General features: G+C 36.7%; 1 protein-coding gene and 1 non-coding gene across 11 annotated transcripts in view; one reads left to right on the top strand and one right to left on the bottom strand.

The window, feature by feature from the left end:
- Positions 1-24369, bottom strand: part of RNF212B (ring finger protein 212B) — a 49900-nt gene that overhangs the window by 6426 nt on the left and 19105 nt on the right. For 3 of the 10 annotated variants that reach the window (XM_072962834.1, XM_072962830.1, XM_072962833.1), the window contains 13 exons: positions 21044-21144; positions 19130-19182; positions 18676-18750; positions 11857-11975; positions 11187-11247; positions 10439-10467; positions 9396-9442; positions 9144-9186; positions 8920-8980; positions 8488-8536; positions 1797-1836; positions 1395-1495; positions 658-719 (listed from right to left, as the gene is read on the bottom strand). In XM_072962834.1, the coding sequence (XP_072818935.1) occupies positions 658-719; positions 1395-1495; positions 1797-1836; positions 8488-8536; positions 8920-8980; positions 9144-9186; positions 9396-9442; positions 10439-10467; positions 11187-11247; positions 11857-11975; positions 18676-18750; positions 19130-19182; positions 21044-21144 (841 nt within the window). Of the gene's footprint in view, positions 1-657; positions 720-1394; positions 1496-1796; positions 1837-8487; positions 8537-8919; positions 8981-9143; positions 9187-9395; positions 9443-10438; positions 10468-11186; positions 11248-11856; positions 11976-15062; positions 15224-18675; positions 18751-18922; positions 19183-21043; positions 21145-22860; positions 22974-24369 lie in introns of those variants that run through there. The other 7 variants (XM_072962832.1, XM_072962831.1, XM_006217308.4 and 4 more) reach the window with 7 other exon arrangements.
- On the top strand, positions 14126-14268 carry LOC116281118 (U4 spliceosomal RNA). The gene has a single exon (XR_004190569.1). It is a non-coding gene; the product is annotated as a U4 spliceosomal RNA (small nuclear RNA).

Below are 24369 nucleotides of genomic sequence, written 5' to 3'. Positions count from 1 at the left end.
CTTAGGGCTTAGACCCTAATTTCTTGCTGATGAAAATAAAGGGCATTTTGGAATATGAGAGAAAAATATTTACCTACCTTAGTAGGTCACCAGGAGCTTGGCCTAAATATCCTCAAAACCCAAGCCTTAAAATTTAACTTAAAAGGCAAGGCTGGACTTTTCACTTAATTTTTTTAAACCTCTCTTCTCGTTCCCATGCCCTTTTCCTCTTGTTTCCCGAATCACAGTCTCATAAATTTACAAAACATTATTCTAGCCACCTCTGGAGATGTGAAATGGTCTTTCCTAGTTCAAGCAGTACTTCTATCCAAAAGATATACTCCATTGAAAATACTTTTCTTTGAAACTTGCGGGAATGTCATTTGTGTCTACCTACCTAGTTCACCTTGGCCAAGATCTCTTAGTTTAAAGCCTTTCACCACTAGGTGACCTAATTTTTAAACCCCAAACCAGGAAGCTAATCTGATAGTGGGATAGAATCTTTGAAACTAAGACCACTCTGGAAAATTGTGTACATATGGTTACCACACTTGACATCCATGTCATTCTCCACTGGTTACATTCTACCACCTCAACAGGAGACCAGCATGAGGCATTTAGTTTGCAAGCCTAACTGAATCTTTCATGCACAGACACGTTAGACTAGCCAGGACTCACCTGCAGGACTGGTAGCTGGAAACCAGGAAGACTCTCTGGGGTGGTTCTGCTCTCCCTCTGAGCTGAAGGATAGAACAGAATGGTGGAAGATAACTTTCTCAGGCAGTTCCTCAGTATTGCTATTTATGGATCAGGATAAATAAGTGGTTCTTAATCTACAGTATGCTACTTAGAAGGGAAAAGACTATGAGCTAAGCAATTTAAGAAGTTGGTTATAAAGTCCATTCTTTTCCTGTGAAGATGGGGTGCTGACATGGAGGGCTGAGACTGAGTTTAACGGTGACTAGAAAGATACAGAGACAATATAGAGATCTTGGTGAGCTCTAAAAGGTGACAGACCCTTATCATGAGGACTGGTTAACAGAGGTACCTTTTTGGAAAACATGAGGGAAAAAAAGGATGCTAGTTTTATCATTCTAATTTAGCACCGAGCTCCCAGCAATGTTCCAACATAGGGATCTCAAAAGAAAGAAAGAAACAAACAAAAAGCCAATTTAACTCCATAGGATGACCTTCTGGACAAACAGCAGAACTTGACTCCTGGTGACAGAATGAGTGATATTTAGGTAAAATCCAAAAATTTCCTTCACTGTGAAGTAAATAGGAGTCAAACTTGAGATAGTACTTTTTGTGGGATGTGGGGTGTGCAAATCCCAACTTCTTTTCACCTCGAAAGTCTTCATTTTAGTGTATTTGTCAATGGTTGAAGTGCTACTCCTAGGGGAATGTTAACTTACCTGAATTATTGGGAGTGACGACTCTTATGTGGCCTGAATCTCCCCCATTTAGGGATGGCCTTAAAGGAAAAATCCCCTGTCCGGAGGAGGCAGGTGAAGGTCTGAAGAGGGGAAATAAAAGCATCAGCAGAGAAAAGGAAAGGTCAAAGTAAGAAGCATATGTAAAGGAAGAGCCTATACATTTAAGTCGGAGAGGAAATAAATCCCCTGCTTACAACTCACAATACAATTAAGTAATTCAGATGTATATTAGACACAGTACCATTCAATCTTTTCTTTTGTTTACAAGGTAGATTATAAACACCAGTGGTACATACAGGTCAGTGGAGAAGTAACCCCAGGCTACTGGCAGAGTGTCAGTGTGAACAGATTCCAAGTGAAAGGAAGCACAGTGTTACTTACCTATAAGATAGGCTCTGAGTGGAAGCTGGTGAAGGGGTTTCTGGAAAGCATAAAAATGAGCCAGTGAGATAATCCATGAACTGAGAAGAGATTCAGGTATTCTGGGGGCCAGGGCAAAGGAATTGGGGATCAGAGATTTTTGGTATACAGGTTAGGCTTAGGGGCTAATGGCAAGTGAAAAAGCCCACAGATCACCTAGCAGTGAATCATAAAGGTGCTTTCTTTCTTTTTTTTTTTTAACATTTTTTATTGATTTATAATCATTTTACAATGTTGTGTCAAATTCCAGTGTTCAGCACAATTTTTCAGTCATTCATGGACATATACACACTCTTTGTCACATTTTTTTCTCTGTGAGTTATCATAACATTTTGTGTATATTTCCCTAAAGGTGCTTTCCTCTCCCTTTCATGAGTCTGTGGGCCAGGATCCATCACTGCCTTGATGTGCTCTAATGTATCTGTGCCATGGTTTCCCCTCTAAGATGAAGATCACCAGAAAGAATGGCTAAAGGCAAAGGATCATTAAATTGGCTGGGAGTAGATTTCTCCAAAGAAGACATACAGATGGACAACAGGCCCATGAAAAGATGCTCAACATCACTAATTATCAGAGGAATGCAAATGAAAACTACAATGAGTTATCACCTCACGTTGGTCAGAACAGCCATCATCAAAAAGTCTACAAATAATAAATGCTGGAGAGGGTTGAACAAAAGGGAACCCTCCTACACTGTTGGTTGGAATGTAAATTGGTACAGCTAGTATGGAGGTTCCTTAAAAAACTAAAAATAGAGTTACTATATGATCCCGCTATCCCACTCCTGGACATCTATATCAAGAAACCTCTAATTCAAAAAGATACATGCACCCCAGTGTTCACAGCAGCACTATTTATTTACAATAGCCAAGACATGGAAGCAACCTAAAAGTGACTGGATAAAGAAGATGTGGTATTTATATATATACAATGGGATATTACTCAGCCATAAAAAAGAATGAAATAATGCCATTTGCAGCAACATGGAGGGACCTAGAGATTATCATACTAACTGAAGTAAGTCAGACTGAGACAAATATCATATGATATCATTTATATGTGGAATCTAAAAAAATGATACAAATGAGCTTATTTACAAAACAGAAAGAGACTCACAGACATAGAAAACAAACTTATGGTTACCTAAGGGGAAAGGGCAGGGGGTAATAATAATTAGGAATTTGCAATCAACATATACACACAACTACATATAAAATAGAAAATCAACAAGGACCTACAGTATAGCACAGGAGACTACATTCAATATCTCATAATAACCTAGAATGGAAAAGAATCTTAAAAATAATACATATATGTATATGTATAGCTGAATCACTTTGTTGTACACCTGAAATTAATACATTATAAATCACCTATACTTCAATCAACAAAAAAAGTTTAAAAAAATGAAATTAAAAAAAAAAGGCTGAGAGTGACATCAGCAAAAATGATGAAGTAATGATTGCCACAGATTTTCTCCATAAATGGAATGAGAAAACTGGCAAAAATGGTCAGAATCAATGTTTTCAGAATTCTGGAATTAACAAAGGGCTTTTAGCAATCTGGAGGAATGTTATTCCAGACAAACAGCTGAATGTGAGTAAGAACAGTGAGCTTTGTGTCATGTCAACTTGCCCTATTTCCATTTCTCCTTCTCCAGCTCTATGGTAGCCTTGAAAATCAACAGTATGGCAGTCACCATAGGAGATGGAATGGGGCTGGAGCTCTTTCAAAGTCTCATTCCCAGAGAACTGTCATTACTTGACCTGTCTACTGGTTCACTGGAAGACTTCACTTGCAAAGCTGTCATTATTTGACCTGACTTGGAGCCAAACTCACCAAGACTTGGAGCTTAAATCTCACCAAGTGTAAAAGCCTCTTCCCCAGAAGTGTTTGTTGCAAACAATTAGAGGCATCTGTTTAGGCTGCCTGAGGAGGTGACTATCAATTGGGACAAACAACAGGCTAACCAAAAAGCATCAAAGGAAAAGCTGTGGAGTGGTCTACTGGGACTTTGAAAAGGAATAACACATTCTTCAGAATCTAGGCCATGTGCATGCACAGAAGTATGTGCATGCTCAGGAAAGACCTGGAGAGGCCCTAAGCTCTCACCTTGGGCCCACTTTGAGGACATACAAGCAGAAAGGCACAGTTGTCAATTGCCCGCTGAGTGTTGAAGGCGCACCCCCTAATACACAAGAGTCTCTCAACAAAGACAGAGCAATTTATTGGTCCCAGGTGTTTAAGGAAATCCCTGTCCAATCATTAGCCAACCACTAAGCTAACAGAATAGAGACTTCTGTGGCCACATGTGACAAAGAATACAGATTTTACAGAATTCGTTTTACTTTTTTGGGGGGTTTTGTGGGGGAAGGTAATTAGATCTATTTATTTATTTTTAGAGGAGGTGCTAGGAATTGAACCCAGGACCTTGTGCACGTTAAGCATGTGCTCTACCACTTGAGCTGTACCCTCCCCCTTACAGAATTCGTTTTAGAAACTTATTAAATAAACAGCAAAAAACAGCAATAACAACAAACCTTGGGGTTGGGGGTAGTATCTGATTCCTAGAGTTGCCATGTTATATTATTTAAATGTCCAGTTTTCGACAAAAAATTATGAGGCATGCAAAGGAACAGAGTATGACCCATATAAAGGAAAAAGCATAATCAACAGAAACTGTCTTTGAGGAAACCCAGATACATTGGACTTTCATGACAAAAACTTTAAACCAGCTATTTTAAGTATGTTCAAATAAAGGAAACTAAGTCTAAAACACTAAATGGAAGTATGAGAATGATCTCATCAAATGGAGAATATTAATAAAGAAAAATTACATTAAAAAGAAGCAAATATAAATTCTGGAATTGAAAAGTACCATAACTAAAATTCAAACTTCATTAGAGATGAGCAGGCAGAAGAAAGAATCAGCAAATTTGAAGATAAATCAATCAAGATTATTCAGTGTGAGGAAGAGAAAGAAAAAGGAATGAAGAAAAATGAACACAGCCTCAGAGACCTTGGTGGAATGCCATCAAGCCTACTATCATGTGCAAAATGGGAGCACCAGAAGGAGAAAGAGAGGAACAGGGACAGAAAGAATATCTGAAGAAATAATGCCTGACAGTTTCCCAAATTGGATGAAAACATTCATCAGTACATTCAAGTAGCTCAACAAATCCCGAAGAGGATAAATCAAAGAGATCTACACCCAGACTCATCATAAACTGTTCAAAGCTAAAGACTTAAAAAAGAGCCTCAGAAACAGCAAGAGAGAAGCCATTCATCACATGCAAGGGATTCTCAATAAAACTGGCACTGATTTCGCCTCAAAAACTATGAAGGCCAGAACATAGGAGGATAATATATTCAAAATGCAAAAGAAAGATTGTCAATCAAAAATTTCAAAACTAGCAAACTGTCCTTCAAAAATGAAGAAGAAATTAAGACACTCCTGGATGAGCTAAACTGAGAGAATTCATCACTATCAAACCTGCTTTATGAGAAATACTAAAGAGTGTCCTTCAGGCTTAAGTGACAGGACACTAGACAGTAACTCAAATCTACATGAAGAAATAATAAATATCACTAGTAAAGGTAATTACATTGGCAAACATAGACGTATAAGTGTATTTCTGTAACTTCCTCCTATCTGATTTAAAAGACAATTGCATAAAACATAATTATAAATTTGTGTTGATGAGAACACAATCTATAAAGATGTAACTTATATGATAATAACACAATGGATGGGGGAGAATAGAACTATACAGGAGGAAAGCTTTTGTACTGTTGAAATTAAGTTTGGTATTACTCTGAACTAGGTTGTTATAAATTATGATGTTAATTATAATCCCTAAGAAAATAACTCAAAAAATATAGTAAAAGAAACAATAAGGGAAGTAAGATGGTACACTAGAAAATTGGCATTTAAGACAAGATATGGAAACAACCTAAATGTCCATCAACAGATGACTGGCTAAAGTAGCTGTGGTATATTTATATGATAGAATACTAGTCAGCCACAAATAATAATAAAATAATGCCATTTGCAGCAACATGGATGGACCTGGGGATTGTAATTCTAAGTGAAATAAGCTAGAAAGAGAGAGAAAAATGTCATATGATATCTCTTATTCGTGGAATCAAAAAAAAAAGACAAATGAACATATTTGCAAAACAGAAACAGACTTTCAGACATAGAGAACAAACTTGTGGTTACCAGGGAGGAGGGTGGTGGGAGGGGAAAAATTTGGAGTCAGAGATTTGCAGATACTAACTGATATACATAGACTAGATAAACAACAAGTTCATGCTGTATAGTGCAGGGAACTATATTTGATATCGTATAGTAACTTACGGTGAAAAGAATATGAAAACGAATATATGTATGTTCATGTATGACTGAAGCATTGTGCTGTACATCAGAAATTGACACAACATTGTAAACTGATTATACTTCAATTAAAAATAATAGAGAAAATTGCTATTTAATACAAAAAAAAGGCTATAATGGAGGAAGTGAGGCACAAAACACATATAAGACATAGAAAACAAATAGCAAAATGGCAAACATCTTTCTTGATCACTAATTATATTAAATGTAAATGTATTAAACTCTCCAGTTAAAAGGCAGATACTTGCCAAATGGTGAAAAACGATCCAACTATACACTGTCTACAAGATTCCCTTTGAATTCAAAGACACATAGAGGTTTAGGGGGTGGGTACAGCTCAGTGGTAGAGTGCATGCTTAGCATGCATGAGGTCCTGGGTTCGATCCCCAGTACCTCCATTAAAAAAAAAAAAAAAAGACACATGGAAGTTTAGAGTAAAAAGACAGAAAAAGATATACCGTGCAAACAGTAACAGAAGAGAGCTGGAGTGGCTAATATCAAACAAATGCACTTTGAGACAACATTGTTACTAGAAACAAAGGTCAAAATGATAAAAGGGTCAGCCCATTAAAAATATATAATACATATGCACTTAACAACAGAGTCCTAAAATACATGAAGCAATAACTGACAGAATTGAAGAGAAAAATTCAACAATAATAGTTGGAGACTTCAATACCCCACTTTTGATAACGGATAAAACAACTAGACAGAAGATCAGCAAGAAAATAGACAACTTGAACAACACTACATACCAACTAAATCTAACAGACATCTATAGAACAATCCACTCAACAACAGCAGAATACACATTTTTCTCAAGTGTGCACGGAACATTCACTGGGAAAGACCATCTTTTAGACCATAAATTTAAAAGGATCTAAATCATACAAAGTATGTTGTTCAACAACAATAAAATGAAATTAAAATCAATAACAGAAGGAAATTTGGGAAATTAACAATTATGTGGAAAATCAACACTGCTAAATAACTAATGGGTCAAAGAAGAAAATCACAGAACTTAGAAAATACTTTGAGATGAATGAAAACAAAAACACAACGTACTAAACCTTAAAAGATGCAGTGAAAACAGTGCTTAGAATGAATTTGTAACTGTAAACGTCTATATTGAAAAAGCAGATCTCAAATCAATAAGCTAACCTTCCACTTTAATAAACTAGAAGAACTAAACCCAAAAGCAGAAGGAAAGATTAGAGCAGAAATAAATGAAAGAGAACAGAAAAATAACAGAGAAAAATTAACAAAACCAAAAGTTGGTTCTTTGACATGATCAACAAAATTGATCTTTAGCCAGGCTGTCCAAGTAAAAAGAAGAAAGTCTCAAATAAATAAAATCAGGAATGAAAGAGAATATTACTCACCTGAAGAAATAAATTAGCTAGACCTAACCTACATTTTTCAAAGGGGTGAATGTGAAAGAGTCGGAGGGAAACTATTTGATGAATTTCAAAAATGGTTATCCAGAAAGAGGTTTGTGAATTTCAAAACTGCCTCTTGGGAAAGAAAGGGAAATCCTCTCTGATAAGTGTTCTCTATGGACTGACTAATGCCTTGAAAACATTGTGATAATGGTAATAGTTCTAAGGAGAAAGAGATGAGAAATTAAGTGGGTGGAACCAAAATATTTCCTCACTGGAATATTTTTAGGTTTAATACACAGTGAAGAAGCCAGATGCCCTTCAGGCTTACAGAGTCAACGAGTTAATCTTTCTTTAGACTTAACTTCTACTGCCATCTTGTGGCAATTAAAAAAATACAAGTCGATTATATATTTTTTAAATTTTATTTTTTAAAATTTGTTTTTCTTTATATTTTCTCAGTGACTTTACTGACTTAATTTTTTTTAGCTTTTTTTGTGGGAAGGAGGTAATTAGGTTTATTTATTAATTTTTGGAAGTGGTACTGGGGATTAAACCCAGCAACTTGTGCATGCTAAGCACACACTCTACCGCTTGAGTTATACCCTGCCCCCCAAGTCAGTTGTTTTACTCAAAAGTTACCCTCCATCTCCTGACCAGAGGTCTTCAATGACTTTCTATCACTCAAGCTTCAATTTCCCCTTATCAGTTTGAGAACAGAAATATCGTTATTTGAAAAGTAGTACTATGTGTCTGGGTACCTGAAATCACTGGAGAAAATAAAGTAAAATGGCATTATATTATGCACAGAAAACCAGAAATCTGCTGGTGTCTATACAGAATGTTGGTTTCCAACATCTTTTTTTCCCCCTCTCACCAGTATAAGAGTCTCTGGGAGTGCTCCTTCCCTGCAGGCCTCTGGCTCCCTGGTGGACAGATAATAAACATTAATAAATATATCCTGATTCTCTGGCTTCCTTATTTCTTGCTATGATTATACATTAAAGCATATGTTGTTCTTCCAGGGTGGGTATGTCAGTCCAAGAAGGATCCATGCTTTACTCCTTCCAAAATGAACATGACAGACACTGTTAGTGCAGACCTTGAACCCTTGCACTATTTTCACCCCTGTTCATTCCATGTCAGCTTCTAACATCAGGTCTGCATAGCTAAAAGAAAAGAGTCCAGGAGTGGCATCAGGTAATTAAAGTCAAAACCAATATAAGGTTAATATCTTTGCTTTAATCTTGGCTTACATCATTTAGCATTAGAAATTGCAATCTGGAAAGACAAGGTAAAGACTACTTACTTGTCCCAAGATGCTAAAGCCAGCCACTCTATAAGGGATGGACTCCACTGAGGAGGACCGACTGTATAAGGTGAAACAAAAAGGAAAAAACAAGCAAACCTAGTATTACACTTTTACGTAGACATGAAGTCTTCCTAGCCCCCATCTCAGCCACATCTAGGCATTTCTTTCATCTTCCAACTTTTGCCAACAGTTTTAATGTTGACGTGTAGTTTTCTACTCACCTGACCACTTGGCTGCTATGCTGAGAACTGGGTCGTGGAGTAACTGAAAGGGAATAAAATGCAGAATGAAAAGTTGCCATGAATGTGCACCCTGCTTTGCCTAGCCTATCTGTCACAAGTGAGTTATCTGGGAGAATGGCCTTTTCATATCATACATAAGGTTAGGAAAATCACAATACACTCTCTGAGAGGAAACCATCTTCCATATGGGAAAAGGATATTTACTCATCTCACACAGATATTGGTCTCTACCTGACTGTGATGGAGAAGTAATGCCCACTGGTCGAGGTGTGGTCAACCTGCAAGGAAAAAAAAAAAAGGCAGCTCTAATCTCTTTAAGCAGAAGTTAGTTCTACCTTAGAGGATCAACCAGACTATTGTTTACGGAAATAATAGCTTCCTCTCTGAGCACAGATTGCTTACTACCATATATTACAGGTATTACCCCAAAATATGGAGGCAAAGTTTCCATGAGACTTCTTGGCTCTCCAGCTCCCTAAGAAAAACCTCCATTTCTCTATTGCCCACAAAAGGAATTCTGAAATCCTTTCTTCCTAGTGCCTGACCAGGTACTCTCAACTTCACATATATCTATGCATCATACATCTACCATTCCCTTACTCCCTCCATCCCCTCATCCATCTGTCCACAAGTATTTATTGAGTGCTTATATGTCTTTGGTCTTGAGGTTACAAAGATAACTAGAATATAGTTCCTATTTTTGAAAGGTTCCCAGCCTAGCAGCAGAGATGAAAAGAAAAGAAAAGCAACATAAGTGCTATAATGAGTATATCAGAAGTACGGAAGTATGAAAGAACACTAGACTATAACTTCCGTGTGTCAGGGGCCATGTCTTTTTAATCCACCAATACAGAGCTGGTATTAAAAATATTTAACAATTGGTAGGATGCAGACATGCACAATTAGAATCGGTGATATACACCCAGAACCTAACATAGTGCTTCATAAACAGAAGGTATGTAATGAATATTTATTGAGTAAATGAATAACAGAACATCTAATTCTGCCTAATAAAGTCTTGACAGAGGAAATGACATGGTAGTTAAATTTTGAAGGATGAGTAGGATTTCATAAGGTGATGATCAAGGGTGAGCATTACGTTGAAGATTTTACTTCAGCACTTTTCAGTGAGTAACTCTCTTGACTTCACCAAGTGAAAGACAAATTCATAAATCATTTCCTCCATCTCAGAGACCACACAGGAGTTACAGCTGAGAGTCAAGAAAGGACAATAATTTTCCTAGAAAGCTAGTACAGAGCCTGATAAAACTGACCTGTTTCCTTGGTACCAACTTGGAGATTCCTGTAGGTGAAAAAAAAAAAAACAGGCATGAAGGAAGCTATAGCTCAAGGGTCCCAATCAATGGATCTTACTTGTCAGATAACTAAGCTGCAATGTCCTCTAGTTGCAGTTACCAAGATTCTCAATCTTAGGGGGAAAAAAATCAGCAGCAGTGTTTCCTTAGGAAATTATTAGCCTTGGGGGAAGAAAACTTCAGCTCCTTGTCACAAAAACACACTGGGAATCCTGTAGACTGAAAAATGTGGGGAAATACAGACAGTCTATGGGGAGAGAAAGGAAAATGACAGGATTATAATGTGCTAGAACAGTTACAAGAATAAGATCAACAGGAACATTATATAAGCACAAAGAACAATCTTGGAAAGAGAGAAATGTCTAGGAAATAGAGTTTGAGTGAGAGAAAGTGTCCTGGGGTGCCTTAGGATTCTTGAAGAGAAATTTTAAGTTATAACAGATATCTCTTCTGTAAGAGAGCTTTCCAAGTGGTATGTCATGACTCACTGGTGTTTGGGAATGGATTACCAGTGTCCTAAATTTTGTTCTTTCATCCCTCCAAGGTCGTCTGTGGTCTTGTCCATTTACTACAGTGTGCTTGCTGTACAAATATTATAGTTACATGTGCCATGATATGAAAAAGGTTAGGAAACACTATACAGTCAGCTAGATAGATGGGCACAGTAGGAGAAAAGATAATAGTGAGGAAAATCTGTTTCATTCACCTTTAGGATGGCTAGAAATTTCTTCAGTTCTCCATTCTCTTTCCTTAAGACTGACAGCTCTCTAGGCAAAAGATGGAAACAATCAGCTCCATCAGGTCCGTGGGGTAAAAAAAAAAACCCGATTTTCATTATAATCAACACCTAAATTCTTCCAGAGAGATGCTTGCTATTATCCAAGGTGTTTCTATCAGAGATCTAGTGATGCAGGGTTTTAGTGGTGAGAAGCAGGTGGACAAAATGAGCAGTCCACTTGCTGTGATTTCAGAGGAGTTTACACAGAATTGCGTTTCCTCTACACACACCCCTGGCCTGCTGATGTCTGAAAATTTCAATCACGGATTCCGTCTTTTAGCTTAAGATCTCCAAAATACACCCTCTTAGAGGTAACATTGTAAATGCTGTCTCCCATCATTATTACCATGAAAAGATTATGTCTGATTTTTCTGAAGAAGCAGTTTTTGAGGAAAGCTATAAAGTGGGGAGGGCACCTTGAGGGAAGAAGGAGAAAAATAAAATGGAGATTGAGGGACCCAAAATTCTGAACCTGATTTACCCAAGACAAACATAAACATGCATGGAGCAATTTTCAGGCTTTGCAACCATAAGGAAATAAGGGCTACAGCTTCTTTGAAAAGAAAAAAGCTCTCTGGTGATTTGATTTGTCACTTACTTGTCCTGATTGGTCAATGTTTGTTGTGCCTCCTGCATGGCTGCTTCTAATTTTGTGATTCTATGCTTATAAAAGGCGATAAGGAGGTCTGTTTGTTTCTTCTGGAAACTCCACACCTGCTAGGGAAAAACAGGCTTTTGACATACATCCCCATAGCTCCTTTCCCCTTACTTCTAGCAACAAATGGAAATCCATCAATTCATACTTTATTACTGACCATTTTTTTCTGGAGCCTCTGACTTAATCCATGATTCCCCAAAACTAGAGGGTTTGGCACTAGAGAAAGCCAAAGCTTTTCATTTCCAAGATAATGCCTTCCTAATATCTTAATGAGAATATTCTGACATGAAATGGTCCTTTAAAAATATAATCACTCATCTTAGGCCAAAAAAAAGTTTTCAAGCTTAGAATTGGTTTTGACCTTACTTGGTTACTATTAGTTTGGACTCAGCTTCAACATTCCTAGCCATTACAGAGCACTGGTAACCAGTTTAGTTTCCCTAAGCTACTCACACAGAGACACCCGCAGGCTGTTAATGCTGCTATGGTAAAGGGCAAAGAGGCAGAGAAGGAGATTAGCTATTCCTGAATTTTATTTCTGGGCATGGGCAAATAATTTTATCTTTTGCTTTAACTTACTATTTGATATACTGATGAGCCTACCATGGGATTACTGAATCAGATCAAAAGTTAATATTTAGAAAGTGTTTTAGCTTTGTCAGGCTCTACTTTTGAATACACAGCAGTATTTATGTCTCATCTGTTTCCTCCCTACTCAGACTATAAACCTTTTGTCTAAGGTCCTTCCTAGATCTCAGCATTTTTATCATAAACTTTTTGTTCTCACCTAATTTGCAAGGTGCTTTTGCCACCTTACTAAAGAGATGTATTTCAGAGTTTACATATAGTACCTAGCCTCTTTCTACTAAAAAGCAAACTAATTCTACACAGATAAGAATTTATTATAGTCTATTTTTTTTAAGTTGTTGTTTTCAATCAAAGTAAAAACATATTCATTTTAGAAAGTTTGAACAGTGCAGAAGCAGAAAAGACACTCAATCTTGGGAGTTACCTAAAATGGCAAAGGGTTGGGGAGCAATAGGTATTGCAGATAGATATAATATATAGCCAAGAGATAGTACCCCAAACATCCTAACCTACTCTTGGGATCAGTTTGTGGTAAAATTAAGTTAGTATCAGGCTTGGGCCAAGAAAACCCAAGTCTTGCCCTAGATGAATTACTTCTTCCTTACAGATCACCAAGGGTCACCCGTGCACAGGGAACAGACCCCCTGTGGAACTCCAGGGAGTCAGAATGAGCTGTTAGGGGGTCTTCTGCCTAGGCCTACTTCACCTACTGACCCAAAAAACCTCAAACCCAAATCTCAGATCTGACCATTCCAAGAGGAAGAAAGATCAATCCAAAAAAGAACTACCACCAAGAACTGTTAGAGGAGACAAACAAGTGATTTTACCTGATGCCAGAGTATAAATGTTTAGTTTATTTCAAATACATCTATCAAAGAAGACTCTAAACCCTAACTCAGTTATGAATCTCAGTATTTTATACATCTCAGTTGTGAGCAAACTCATTATTCTGTCTCATTCAAATCCTTCAGCCTCATAAAAAGGCCAACTTCTTTTTTTTCTAAAGGAGGACAAGTTTTGCTTACTTGTTCTTTTTTAAAGTTGGGATTATTTTATTAATACAATAACATAGATCAGAAAATAATAAAAGTAGTTCTGTTGATAACACTGAACACTGGATAACACCATGTGTTAAATATTGCTTATTTTATTGGAATGATGTATGAAACCACCTACTCTGATATTCAGATTCCTTTCCTGTGACTTCACACTAGGACCAGTTAAGGGTATCATGGTCTTCATGCTCTGGATTCCCACTCTTTTAGAACTGATAACATGGAATATAATTTTTATTTACTGAAGAGAGTATTTTAAAACTTCTGTTCTGAATTAGGCCCAGTTAATGGCAAGAGGCTGGAGAAAGTGAAGGAGAAACCACTGAAAGATATTGAGAGAGGCACCGTAACAGAAGCAAAGGGAGAGAGAGCTCAATGGTTTATTATGATAAAACATAAGATATTTTGGTCCAATGTGGGGTGTGCATTTTATTGCAGTATTTTAAAAGGGGAGTTTTGTTTAATTTTAAAATATGTACTTCAGAAATGAATATTAGCTTGACCACCTAGGGTTTTTTTGTACTAAAGAATGGCTTTCCTAATTTTTACTTTTAAATGTCAGGGGTAGCTTTGCACAGTGGCGGTATAGCAGCCAATGAGGTTTAACCGAGGTGCAATTATTCCTAATTGAAAAAAAATTTTTGTTTAATTAAAAAAATTTTAACGTTTAAAAATTTTTTTATTTAATGTTTTGAACACTTGTAAAGGAGTTGCTAAGTCTTAGAATTTTACTTTAAGTAGTATTCGTAAACTCACTATCCTCCTTTGACACTCAAAATCTCTTAGTTTGCCTTGTCTATCTTTTGTGAAACTGACTCCCTTATTCCATAATATCTGTCTTAGTATTTTGAATTATACCACACAGTAATCATACAGTTAAGAAATGGAAATTTCTCTTTTCAAAGTACTCTAGCTAAACAAATGAGAAAGAAATTACAGAATTAAAATATCAGCATCTTGCAACTCCTAATTAATCGATGGATCTATGTAAAGTTCACCAATGGCTACCATAAATGTGTACCATTGTGTATCAATGGCTACACAAAATGAGAGACAGAAAACCACTGCATACCTCTTGGTAGCACACAACACTGCTATAAAGGAGTCTTGCCTCACTGCCCGCCCTGAGCCCCGCAAATCAGATGATTCTGATTAAGCCTAAATAACTATTAATGTTGAGAAAATATAGACAACAGACAAGCATATTAAATGACTCTGTGGGGATACGATGGACAAAATCCATGGTATGAACAACCCTACAGGACAAAAGACCATGTTCTTCAACAATAGTGAAAAAAAAAGGAGAGGAAACTTTCAGTTTAAAAAAAAGTTTTACTTGAGACATACAGGTCAACTATATAGACCTTACTGAAACTCAATTCAAGCAAAATTTTAAAATAATTATGAGACAAATGAGGAAATGTGAATGCTGACTGATTATTGGTAATATTAGGGAATTATTATTATTTGAGCATGACATGGTTATATTTAAGAAAAGAGTACCTGTCTGTAGAGATGCACTCTGAAATATTTACAAGTTGAAATGATATAGTATCTGGCTTTGGCTTCAAAATCATCTGGATGGGGTGGCAGGAGGTACAGACGAAGGCTGGCCATGAGTTGAGAACTGGTCAAGCAGGGTGATGGATACATGGAGCTGGAAACTAACAGGAATAGTATGGGTTCTTGTCCTTTAGTAGCTCATCATCGTATAGTAGGAGAGACACCCAAACATGTGAACCAATAAGTAAAACACAAGGTGATGTGCAGAACAGAAGAAGTATGTATAAAGTATGGAAATAATAATTAAGAGGTAACTATTCAGTCTTCAGAGTGTGGAAGTCAGGTATTCCAGGCATGCAGGTATGAAACTATATGACATATAAAAGAACTGCAAAGAACTAAACCTACCCTATATATTAGCTAATAAACAACCTATATAAGAACTTATATTAGTACATAAGATTTAAAGTGGTAGTTGTGGATGAGACTGGAGAGGTTAGGAGGAAACAGATCTTAAGGGAACTATGTGTCACTCAAAGAGTCTGAAACAGGTGATGGGAAGCCAGCAAAGGGTTTTGAAAAGGCAGTTACATGTTCAGATTTATAACTGAAATAGTAATCATGGTGCTTAAAGAGATTTGAGCAAAAAAGAACCCTAAAAATGCTTCATTATCAAAAAAGCAATTGGAGGACTGTTAATAAGATGTCAGAGGTACCCACTCTGAATGAGAAAGCCACAGCAGCCCACCAGGTGGGGATTTAAATTATGGGTTGCACAGTTTGTGGTCAATACAATTATTACCTCTCACACTGGGGCTTAAGTTTCCTCAACCTGCACAGTAGTGATAAAGAGCTCAACTTTACTGTTTCAGAACTCTTAAATACTGAGAGATAAGCCTTTTCTTTCCAGGTAGAATAATCTTCCATTAAATAAAACCTTTCTTCAAAGACACCATTGACTATGTCAATTGTTCAATTTTTAAATTCAAGTGAGGGATGGAGAACTGGTCTGGTCTATTGATGAGATCAGGTTTTGACCTGATTTTATTCAAACAATTTATATGGTAGTAGTTATTTATGTATATGTTAGCAAAACATATGACTTTAAAGTCAGCCCACTACTGATGAGAGCCACTTGATATATTCGTAAATAAAGTTTTATTGGAATACAGTCATGCCGATTTTTTACATACTGCCCATGGCTGCTTCTGAGCTACAACAGCAGAACTGAGTAGCTGCAACAGAGACTGTATGGCCTGCAAAGCCTAAAATATTTACTGACCCTTCAAGAAAAAGTGTGTCAATTCCAATACTAAATTTATGAAAGTCTCTGTATTGTCATTTGTGTCTTTTGCTCTGAATATGTCTTTCTTTGTGAATCTGTATCTTTCCCTCCTTTTTTCTTAATCTCTTCTACTTCCTACTCTATTTGATGCCTTATCTTGTCTGTTCTCCCTATATGTATCTACTTAATGGACATTTATGTTACTTCTTAATTTTAAAGTGGATGGGCCCAACAAAATGGGAGAAAATGTTTGCAAATCATATATCTGGTGAGGGACTTGTACGTAGAATATATCAAGAACTCTCACAACTAATAATAAAAAGACAATCTGACTTAAAAATGAGCAAAGGATCTGAATGGACATTACTTTAAAGATGACAAACAAATAGCCAATAAGCACATGAAAAGATGCTCAGCATCATTAATCATCAGAGAAATGCAAAGCAAAACCACCCCGAGATACCATTTCACACCACTAGGATGATTATAATAACAAAAGACAGATAAAACAAGTGCTGGTGAGGATACAGAGACATCAAAACCCTCATACACTGCAGGTAAAAATGTGAAATACGCAAGCACTTGGGAAAACAGTCTGGCAGTTCCAAAAGTTAAACACAGAGTTACCATTTGACCCAGTAATTCAATTTCTATGTATATATCCAAGAGTAATGAAAATATATCTCCCCACCAAAACTTATTCATAATAGCCAAAAGGTGGAAACAGCCTAAATGTCCCTCAACTGATGAATGGATACACAAAACATATCCATCTATATAATGGAATATTATTTGGTCATAAAAAGGAATGGAGTACTGATGAAGTTCTAACACAGGCTACAACATGGATGAACCTTGAAAACATTGTGCTAAGTGAAAGCAGTGTGGGATTCAGACAATCAACAAACACATTATGTAATGTCAGAGATAAGATCTATGATGAAAAGTAAAGCAGAGTAAAGTAGAGTTGGGGCTGCTATTTGAAATATGAGTCAGTAAAGGTCTGAAAGAAGAAGGAAAATGTGAGCAGAAGCCTGAATGAGACAATCTAGGTATTACTTGGATCAGTTATTCTTCTTCAGATTAGGAAAACACATTTTCAGACATTGCTGACTTTGTGAAACTGGCCCTTCACTAAAGTGATGATTAACTGACCCTTTCCATTTATTTTATCTTGATTATTTGACCATGTGTAATTGGTCCCATGCTTAGGCAGGTTAGGATTCAGACTATGTATAATTTCTCTACTGATCATTAACTAACCCTGGGTTTAGTTATTAACCAAAGGTCTGCTCTTTCTCTTGATCATGTGACCTTGTTTACATTTCTCCTTGAGTCTCAGCTGGATTTTATCTCCCCATAATGTTAAATAGTATCTCAAATATGACGGCTCACCCAAGCAGCTAAAAGCACGATGCAGTGAAAGCCTTAATTTCCCTTCCTTTATCTCCAGAGTTAGGATTGAGGGGTGATACACCAAAGAAAAATTAAATCTACTACCTTCAGCCAAACATGACAAATGATCACCTTCATGTTTAGTGAAGGAATACTCTCATAAGAACGAGAAGTAAGAGTAGAGAAGAAAATAGTATTAAAATCTCAAGAAATATGCCAAGATGGGAATCCCATGAGGCTATGAAATGATCTTGGGGGAGAACTGGAGAGTGGAAGGGGAAAACTGAAGTTGTTACAATTTGGGAACTCCCTCAAAAGGTTGTGCTGCCTCCTCTCCACTTCCTTCCACATTCCTATTGCTCCTGACCAAGTCAATGGTATGACAACATATCATGCATCAGGAAAAGAAAAATATCTTCTAAAATTCAGGCAATCAACTATAAACACTAAATGAAGAATTAAATATACATACATTATAAGAAAGGTTATTGAAAAATGAGAATGGGGAATGAGAAATCCCTTCTTGAACTTAGGTTTATAAGCAAAACTTTGAAAGCTGACACCAAATCCATTGTTTGCAGGGTCAGGCCTATATCATCAAAGCAATTTTTAGAAGATTCATTAATCTGCACAGAAAGATGATAAAGGTCCCTAGAACCTTCTTATTCTCAAAAATTACTTAATAGAACTAAGAAGCACAAGGCAAGATGTCAGGTACACAATGGCTTTTACAGCCTCTCACAGATTCTAGGTCAGTAAAAAGCGAACTGTTGAGATTTATATCATCAGGGAAAAAAGCAAACACGGCAGCCAATTTCCCCCCATTGTGTACAAATGTACAAATGCAGTTTAAAGAGAACCTTTGGGGAAGAAATAAGATGCAATTAGAATCTGCCTGGAAAATCAGATTTTCTTCACTTTTATTTCTCATACCTGAGAGATGTGACTAAAATACTGCAAAGCTGTCTCCACAGGGCTTTTGAAGTACATCTTCTCCTGAGGTTTTAGCTATGAAGAGAGTAAGACACATCCTCAATGAAATGAAATAAAATACTGGCAAATACAGTTAATGATGCATCACCCTTTCTAAAACCCCTGGTATTATTTCACTGTGCTGAGTAAGAGCAACCACCACCCCACTGTCCCTAGAAGATGGGGACTACGTATCCTAATTACTTACCTCACACTTCTGTGACAGTAGCCACATACAATTCTTCTCTCTGTTGTTTACTTTTTTTTTTAAACTATTGCTATCTACAAGTTTTGTTTGTTTCTTTTTTCTTCGTTTTTAAAAAAAATTTCAGTTCTTACTCACTGTATTCTTTGTATATTTCCTTCAGGCCAGGAATGGGATAAGATGGTTTGTGGCAGGGGAGGAAAAACTTACATTATCAGAAAGAGCCAGATATTTGCAGGCAGTTTCACAAACAGCACATTTTTCTAGAGGGGGAAAGGGAAAAAAATGTTTGGTTCTCATGGGCATGAGGTAAGACTTTCCTGAAGTATGTGGTAACAGTCAAATAGGATAGCTAAATAAGAAGAGAGGATTCTTACCAAATTCAGAATGTCATTGTGCTATCAAAGGACATCAACTTAAGCTCCATTCTCTAAATCAGCAGTTCGAAACTTGTATGTCAATGAGAAGTAATGCTTTCACCCTGTATCTCTACCATCTCCCTTTTTATAAATTCCCAATTATCTTCAGCAGGTGAGGGACAGTAAGCTCCCAGCAGGAGTGCTGGAGTACACTTACAAGAGTCTGGGAAGAGTACAAGAGTATCAGCGATCTCAATTTTAAGTTACATTTTTATTCCCTCTACCTACAGTAAGCACACATTAGGCACCATAAGAAACTCTCCAATTATTCCTGCCCTGTTCTCACTTTGCTAATACTCCTGGATATTGTTTTCAAGTTCTCCTATTTTCATTCTGTAATTAACCCAGTCTGAAAGGTGTGAAAAGTAAAATGCCCAATCTTCCCTTTAAGTTGAAATTTTAATAGCGGTGCTGGTTACTGATTAAGATAAATGCCATGTCAGGAGAAAACATCACATGACATATGCTTCACCTTGAGACAAGCCGCTCCAAAGTGAGTTGCTGTTACTATGGTAAATAACTTTGTTGCATTAGCAGGTAACTTAAAAGGGTCATGAGATTGACATAGAGAAAAAGCTCCTCCAGAGGCTACCTAATCGGACTCTTCTTTCCTTGAGGATAAAGTTTTTCCCAGTCTTCCTTTCATATATTATTGCCAGAGTGAGCCAGCAAGTGCAAATCATTCTTCTAGTTAAGAAAAACTCAAAACAAAGAAACTTCCACAGCTCTCCACCACCTGTAGGATAAAGTTCAGGTTCTTTGGCTTGGTATATAGAGCCTTCCATCACCTGGCCACTGCCTACCTCTCTGGCCTCATCTCTCCCCATTTCTTACCTTATTCTTTTATGCTCTACCAATCCCAAACATGTATACTCCTCTGTACTAAGTTTTATGATGTGGTATGCCTTTATACGTGCTGGTCTTTTAAATGAGAATGATCTTCCCTGCCTAATTCACTTGGCAGATTCCAGTTTATTATTTAAAACTCTACTGAAGCAAGACCTCTTCTATGAAATCCTCCATGATCAAAGTACCCTAAGTCCCTCTCTGGACCCCCAGAATACATACATACAGAATACAATACATATCTTGTAAGTATTTTAGCTTTTTTTTTAAAAAACACACCTTAAATAAAAATCTCACTTCTAAGACTTAATAGCTTCAAGAACTTGGTCAAGTTACTTATCCTATTTGAACCAGTTCTTCATTTGTAAAATAGGTCTACTAATAATTACCTCCTGGGATTGCAGTGAGGATACATAAAATTGGTATATGCGAAAATACTTTTTAAGCTGCAAAAGTATCACCACCGCAATCATCATCATCAACATTTCTAATTAAATTGGTATCACAGACTATACCACTTCTCATTAGAAATGGCTCTTATTAGCAACCACTTTCCCAATTTCTATTCATTATTTTTATTTTTTTCTCTTTTCTCTAATCAGTCTGATAACTTTCCCTGCCACAGGCTTCAAAACACTGACAAGTGCCTCTTGATGCTCACAATATAGATTTCCACTTGCTAAATGATTCTTTGTTAATGGATTCCACCAATTTTCAGAATCAACAGTTTCCTAATATATCCACATCACCTTTGGCCTACTAAGTGATTTTTATTCCAAGTTACACAGAGAAATGACTAACCATTATTTCTAGGTTAAAAACATTTTTGCCTGAATCTGAAAATACTAAAGTCACTCACCCAGAGTCACACACTTTTTACAGAAAATATGGCCACAGCTGGTGACAAAGAAATGGGCCCCATCTTTTCGGAAACACTTGTTGCAGTGAAACCAATCCATTCTGTAGCAGAGAAAGACAATAACCAGGGACATAACATAATTATAGCTGTTCCAAAATCTACTTAACAACATTTGCTTAGCTTCTGCTAACTTATTAGGATGTGGGCATATGATTGTGGGTATTCCAATTGGATGTAAGGAAGTACATAAACCTCTGAAGTTAAAAAAGCAAATTGCAGACTATGCTATACCATTTTTTTCCATTATAATAGCCATCTTTATTTATAAAAATCCAGATATAAAATGTATTCTTTCAGTCTTTCTGAGTTTTCCTTTTTACAAAAACAAAAAGGCACATGAAAACCTTCCTCTCTGTCATTCCCACAGACCATGTTTCTCAGGCAGCCCTTCCCAGATACTGTTTTTGAAAAAAAAAATACATATTTTTAAAAGTAACAGGACAATTATTATTTTTTCAAATGGTGAGATTGTGTGTATTTGTGTGTGTGTGTATTGCCTTTACACTTTGTTTTCAAAGTTTTCTGGATTAATTCATGCACTAATTTGTAACTAGAAAAAAAAATCTTAAAAAAAAGAAAAGAAACATTTCTTTCTTTCCTAATAGTTTCCTGTGGTTTGGTAAGATGGAGCAAGGAGGCAGTGGACCAAATATAGAAGATCACATATTAGCCATTTGGGACACGTTTTATCTAAGGGAAACATGGTTTTTGAATGATAATGTCTCAACCTGTTCACTTTTCCTTCTATTCTACAGAAACTCAGAAAAATACATCTAGAAGGGACCTTAAAAATCATCTAACATTTTGCCCAATCCCATCATTTTTCAAAAGATGTACCTGATGCTTACTGAAATTCAATGAAAAATTCAAAGTTCTGTCTTTAGGTATTGGCAGCTCTAGGATTAGAACCCAAGTGTCCTCATTCCCTGTGTCTGGTCTTGCTACTACATTACATCTTTGTGTTAGACGTGGCAACCATACATCCTATATTTTCTACCAGTACTGATTCCATGTAATATGTTAAAAACATAACTATGCAAGTGTGACTTGGTAAGATTTTTAAATGAAGAAATTGACATATCAAAAATGCATAGCAGGAGGTGGGTAATAGCTCAGTGGTAGAGCGCATGCTTAGCCTGGGTTCAATCTCCACTACCTCCATAAAAACAAACAAACAAACAAAACAGAGCTGATACACACTGAACTGTAACTAGTTCATACGTTTAATTAATTCATGTTTAATTTCAAGAATATGCTAAAAGAATGCAATATTTACTAGTTTAACTTTATTTAAAATTGGGGGAAAATCAAAACAAATTTCTTTTCACCCCTGAAATCTTTTCTTTAAAAAAGATTTTAAGTGGTTTATGAAGACATTTGCTCAAAGAATGTTGCCTAGCTTGTGCCATACTTTAACACTGTCATCACATAAGGCCAAGGTTCACGATAAAAACTTAAATAAACATTTCAATGAGAAGACATTACACCGTCAGTGTCATGAGCTTCAGATTTCTGTTTGTCGCTCACAGTTACACTAACTTCTACCAGAAAGTCTAAAGAACTACTGAAAATGTCCCAGTATATATGCCCTGGTTGGTTTAGGAGCAAGAACAATTTTAATCAAATGGGTTGACCACGAATGAACCTCTTAGGAGCGGTTAACAGAGTCTGTGAGGGCAAGATCGCCCGGTTTCTAAGGGTGATGGGGATTTAGCAGTCCCAAATTTACCACTAGCTCTTATTTAATTACATCCTACCCGTTTGGCCGTCTTGATCCCAGAAAGCCTCGGATCTCACCGAAATCAACTAGTTCTCTTCAAGAGGTGGAAATGGCGGGAAAATACACAGCGAGCCTGGCACCAGGGAGCGGCAAGAGGCTGGGCGTGGTCCCTGACGCTCGCGAGAGGAGTGGGCGGGGCCTGGCTTGGTGGGCTACGTGGGCGGGGCCCGGGAGTGGGCAGGGCTTGGAAGTGCGGCGGGGGCGAGGGCGGGGCGGGGCGGGGGCGAAGGCGGGGCGGGGGCGGGGCCGGGCGGGGCGGGGCGGGGGCGGGCGAGGCAAGGTTACCTTTTCCTAATAGTCCAGTAAAATCTACCTCATTTAAGACTGGAAACAAGTAAGAAATATGCTCTAAGCCCATACATGTTACTGTGGAAACAAGGTGAAAACCTAAAGTGTTCCCGTAGACAATAACACAGAAAAATGTGGTCACAGAGCAGATGAAAACTTGAACATAATATTTCTAAGGAAATAAAGAAAATAATAGATGCTTTGAAAGAACAGCATAAATGAAAAATAGAAAAGCTAAAAAGTGATATGGATAGAGAACAGTCACATATTAAATGAGAACTAACCAGTCTCAAGAAAACAATTTTTAATTTTTTTCAGAAATTGAAAAAATGAGGGGGAAAAAAGCACATTTAAGGGCTGAAATGAGAATCGTTTTTCCAAAAAGAAAGAAAAATAAAGTAGTTTTCAAGAGAAAGTGATAGATATAGAAAACAAGCAAAAGAGATTTTATACACACACACACATTTATTCTCGTAAGGAAAACCAGAGCAATGTATCAGAACAAATATTTGAACAAAATTTTGAGAAAAATTTCCTGAAATAAGACTTAGTCTACATATTGAAAAGGCATACAGTGTATAGGAGAAAATTGACCCAAACAGTCAAAACAAAAACATATTCAAGTAAAACGATTAGTCTTTAAAGATAAGGAAAAACCCCCTTGAGTATCCAGACAAAAAGTACTAGTCAGTCACTTACAGGAGAAGAAAATTAGACTGGCATCAGATTTCTCTACAGCAGTTTTTATGCTGGAAACAATGAAACTGCATTTTAAGATTTTCAAAAAGAAAATATGATTCAAGAATTTTATATCCCTTTATCCTGTGTTCAGATGCAAAGGCTGTTGACAAAAACAGTGACTGTGAACTTTTCCTGAGGAAACCGCCAAGTAACAGTTCTCAAATTCCTTGATATCAGAACTCCTTTACCTTTTAAAAAATATTGAAGACCCCCTCCCTACAGAGCTTTGATTTATGTAGATTGTATCTATCAATATTTGCCACGTGAGCAATTAAAACTGAGAAATTTTAAAATATTTATTTATTATTTCATTTGAAAATAATAATAAACCCATTAAATATTAACATAACCTATGAAAAATAAAAATATTTTCCTAAACAAATACAATTTAGTGAGAAGAGTGGCACTGTTTATGTTTTACAGTTTTATAATCTCTTACTATCTGAGCTGATAGAAA

Source organism: Vicugna pacos, chromosome 6 (genome assembly GCF_048564905.1).
Source record: "Vicugna pacos chromosome 6, VicPac4, whole genome shotgun sequence".
In the NCBI taxonomy this organism is placed as follows: Eukaryota; Metazoa; Chordata; class Mammalia; order Artiodactyla; family Camelidae; genus Vicugna; species Vicugna pacos.
This window is presented reverse-complemented; position numbering and strand designations above follow the sequence as displayed.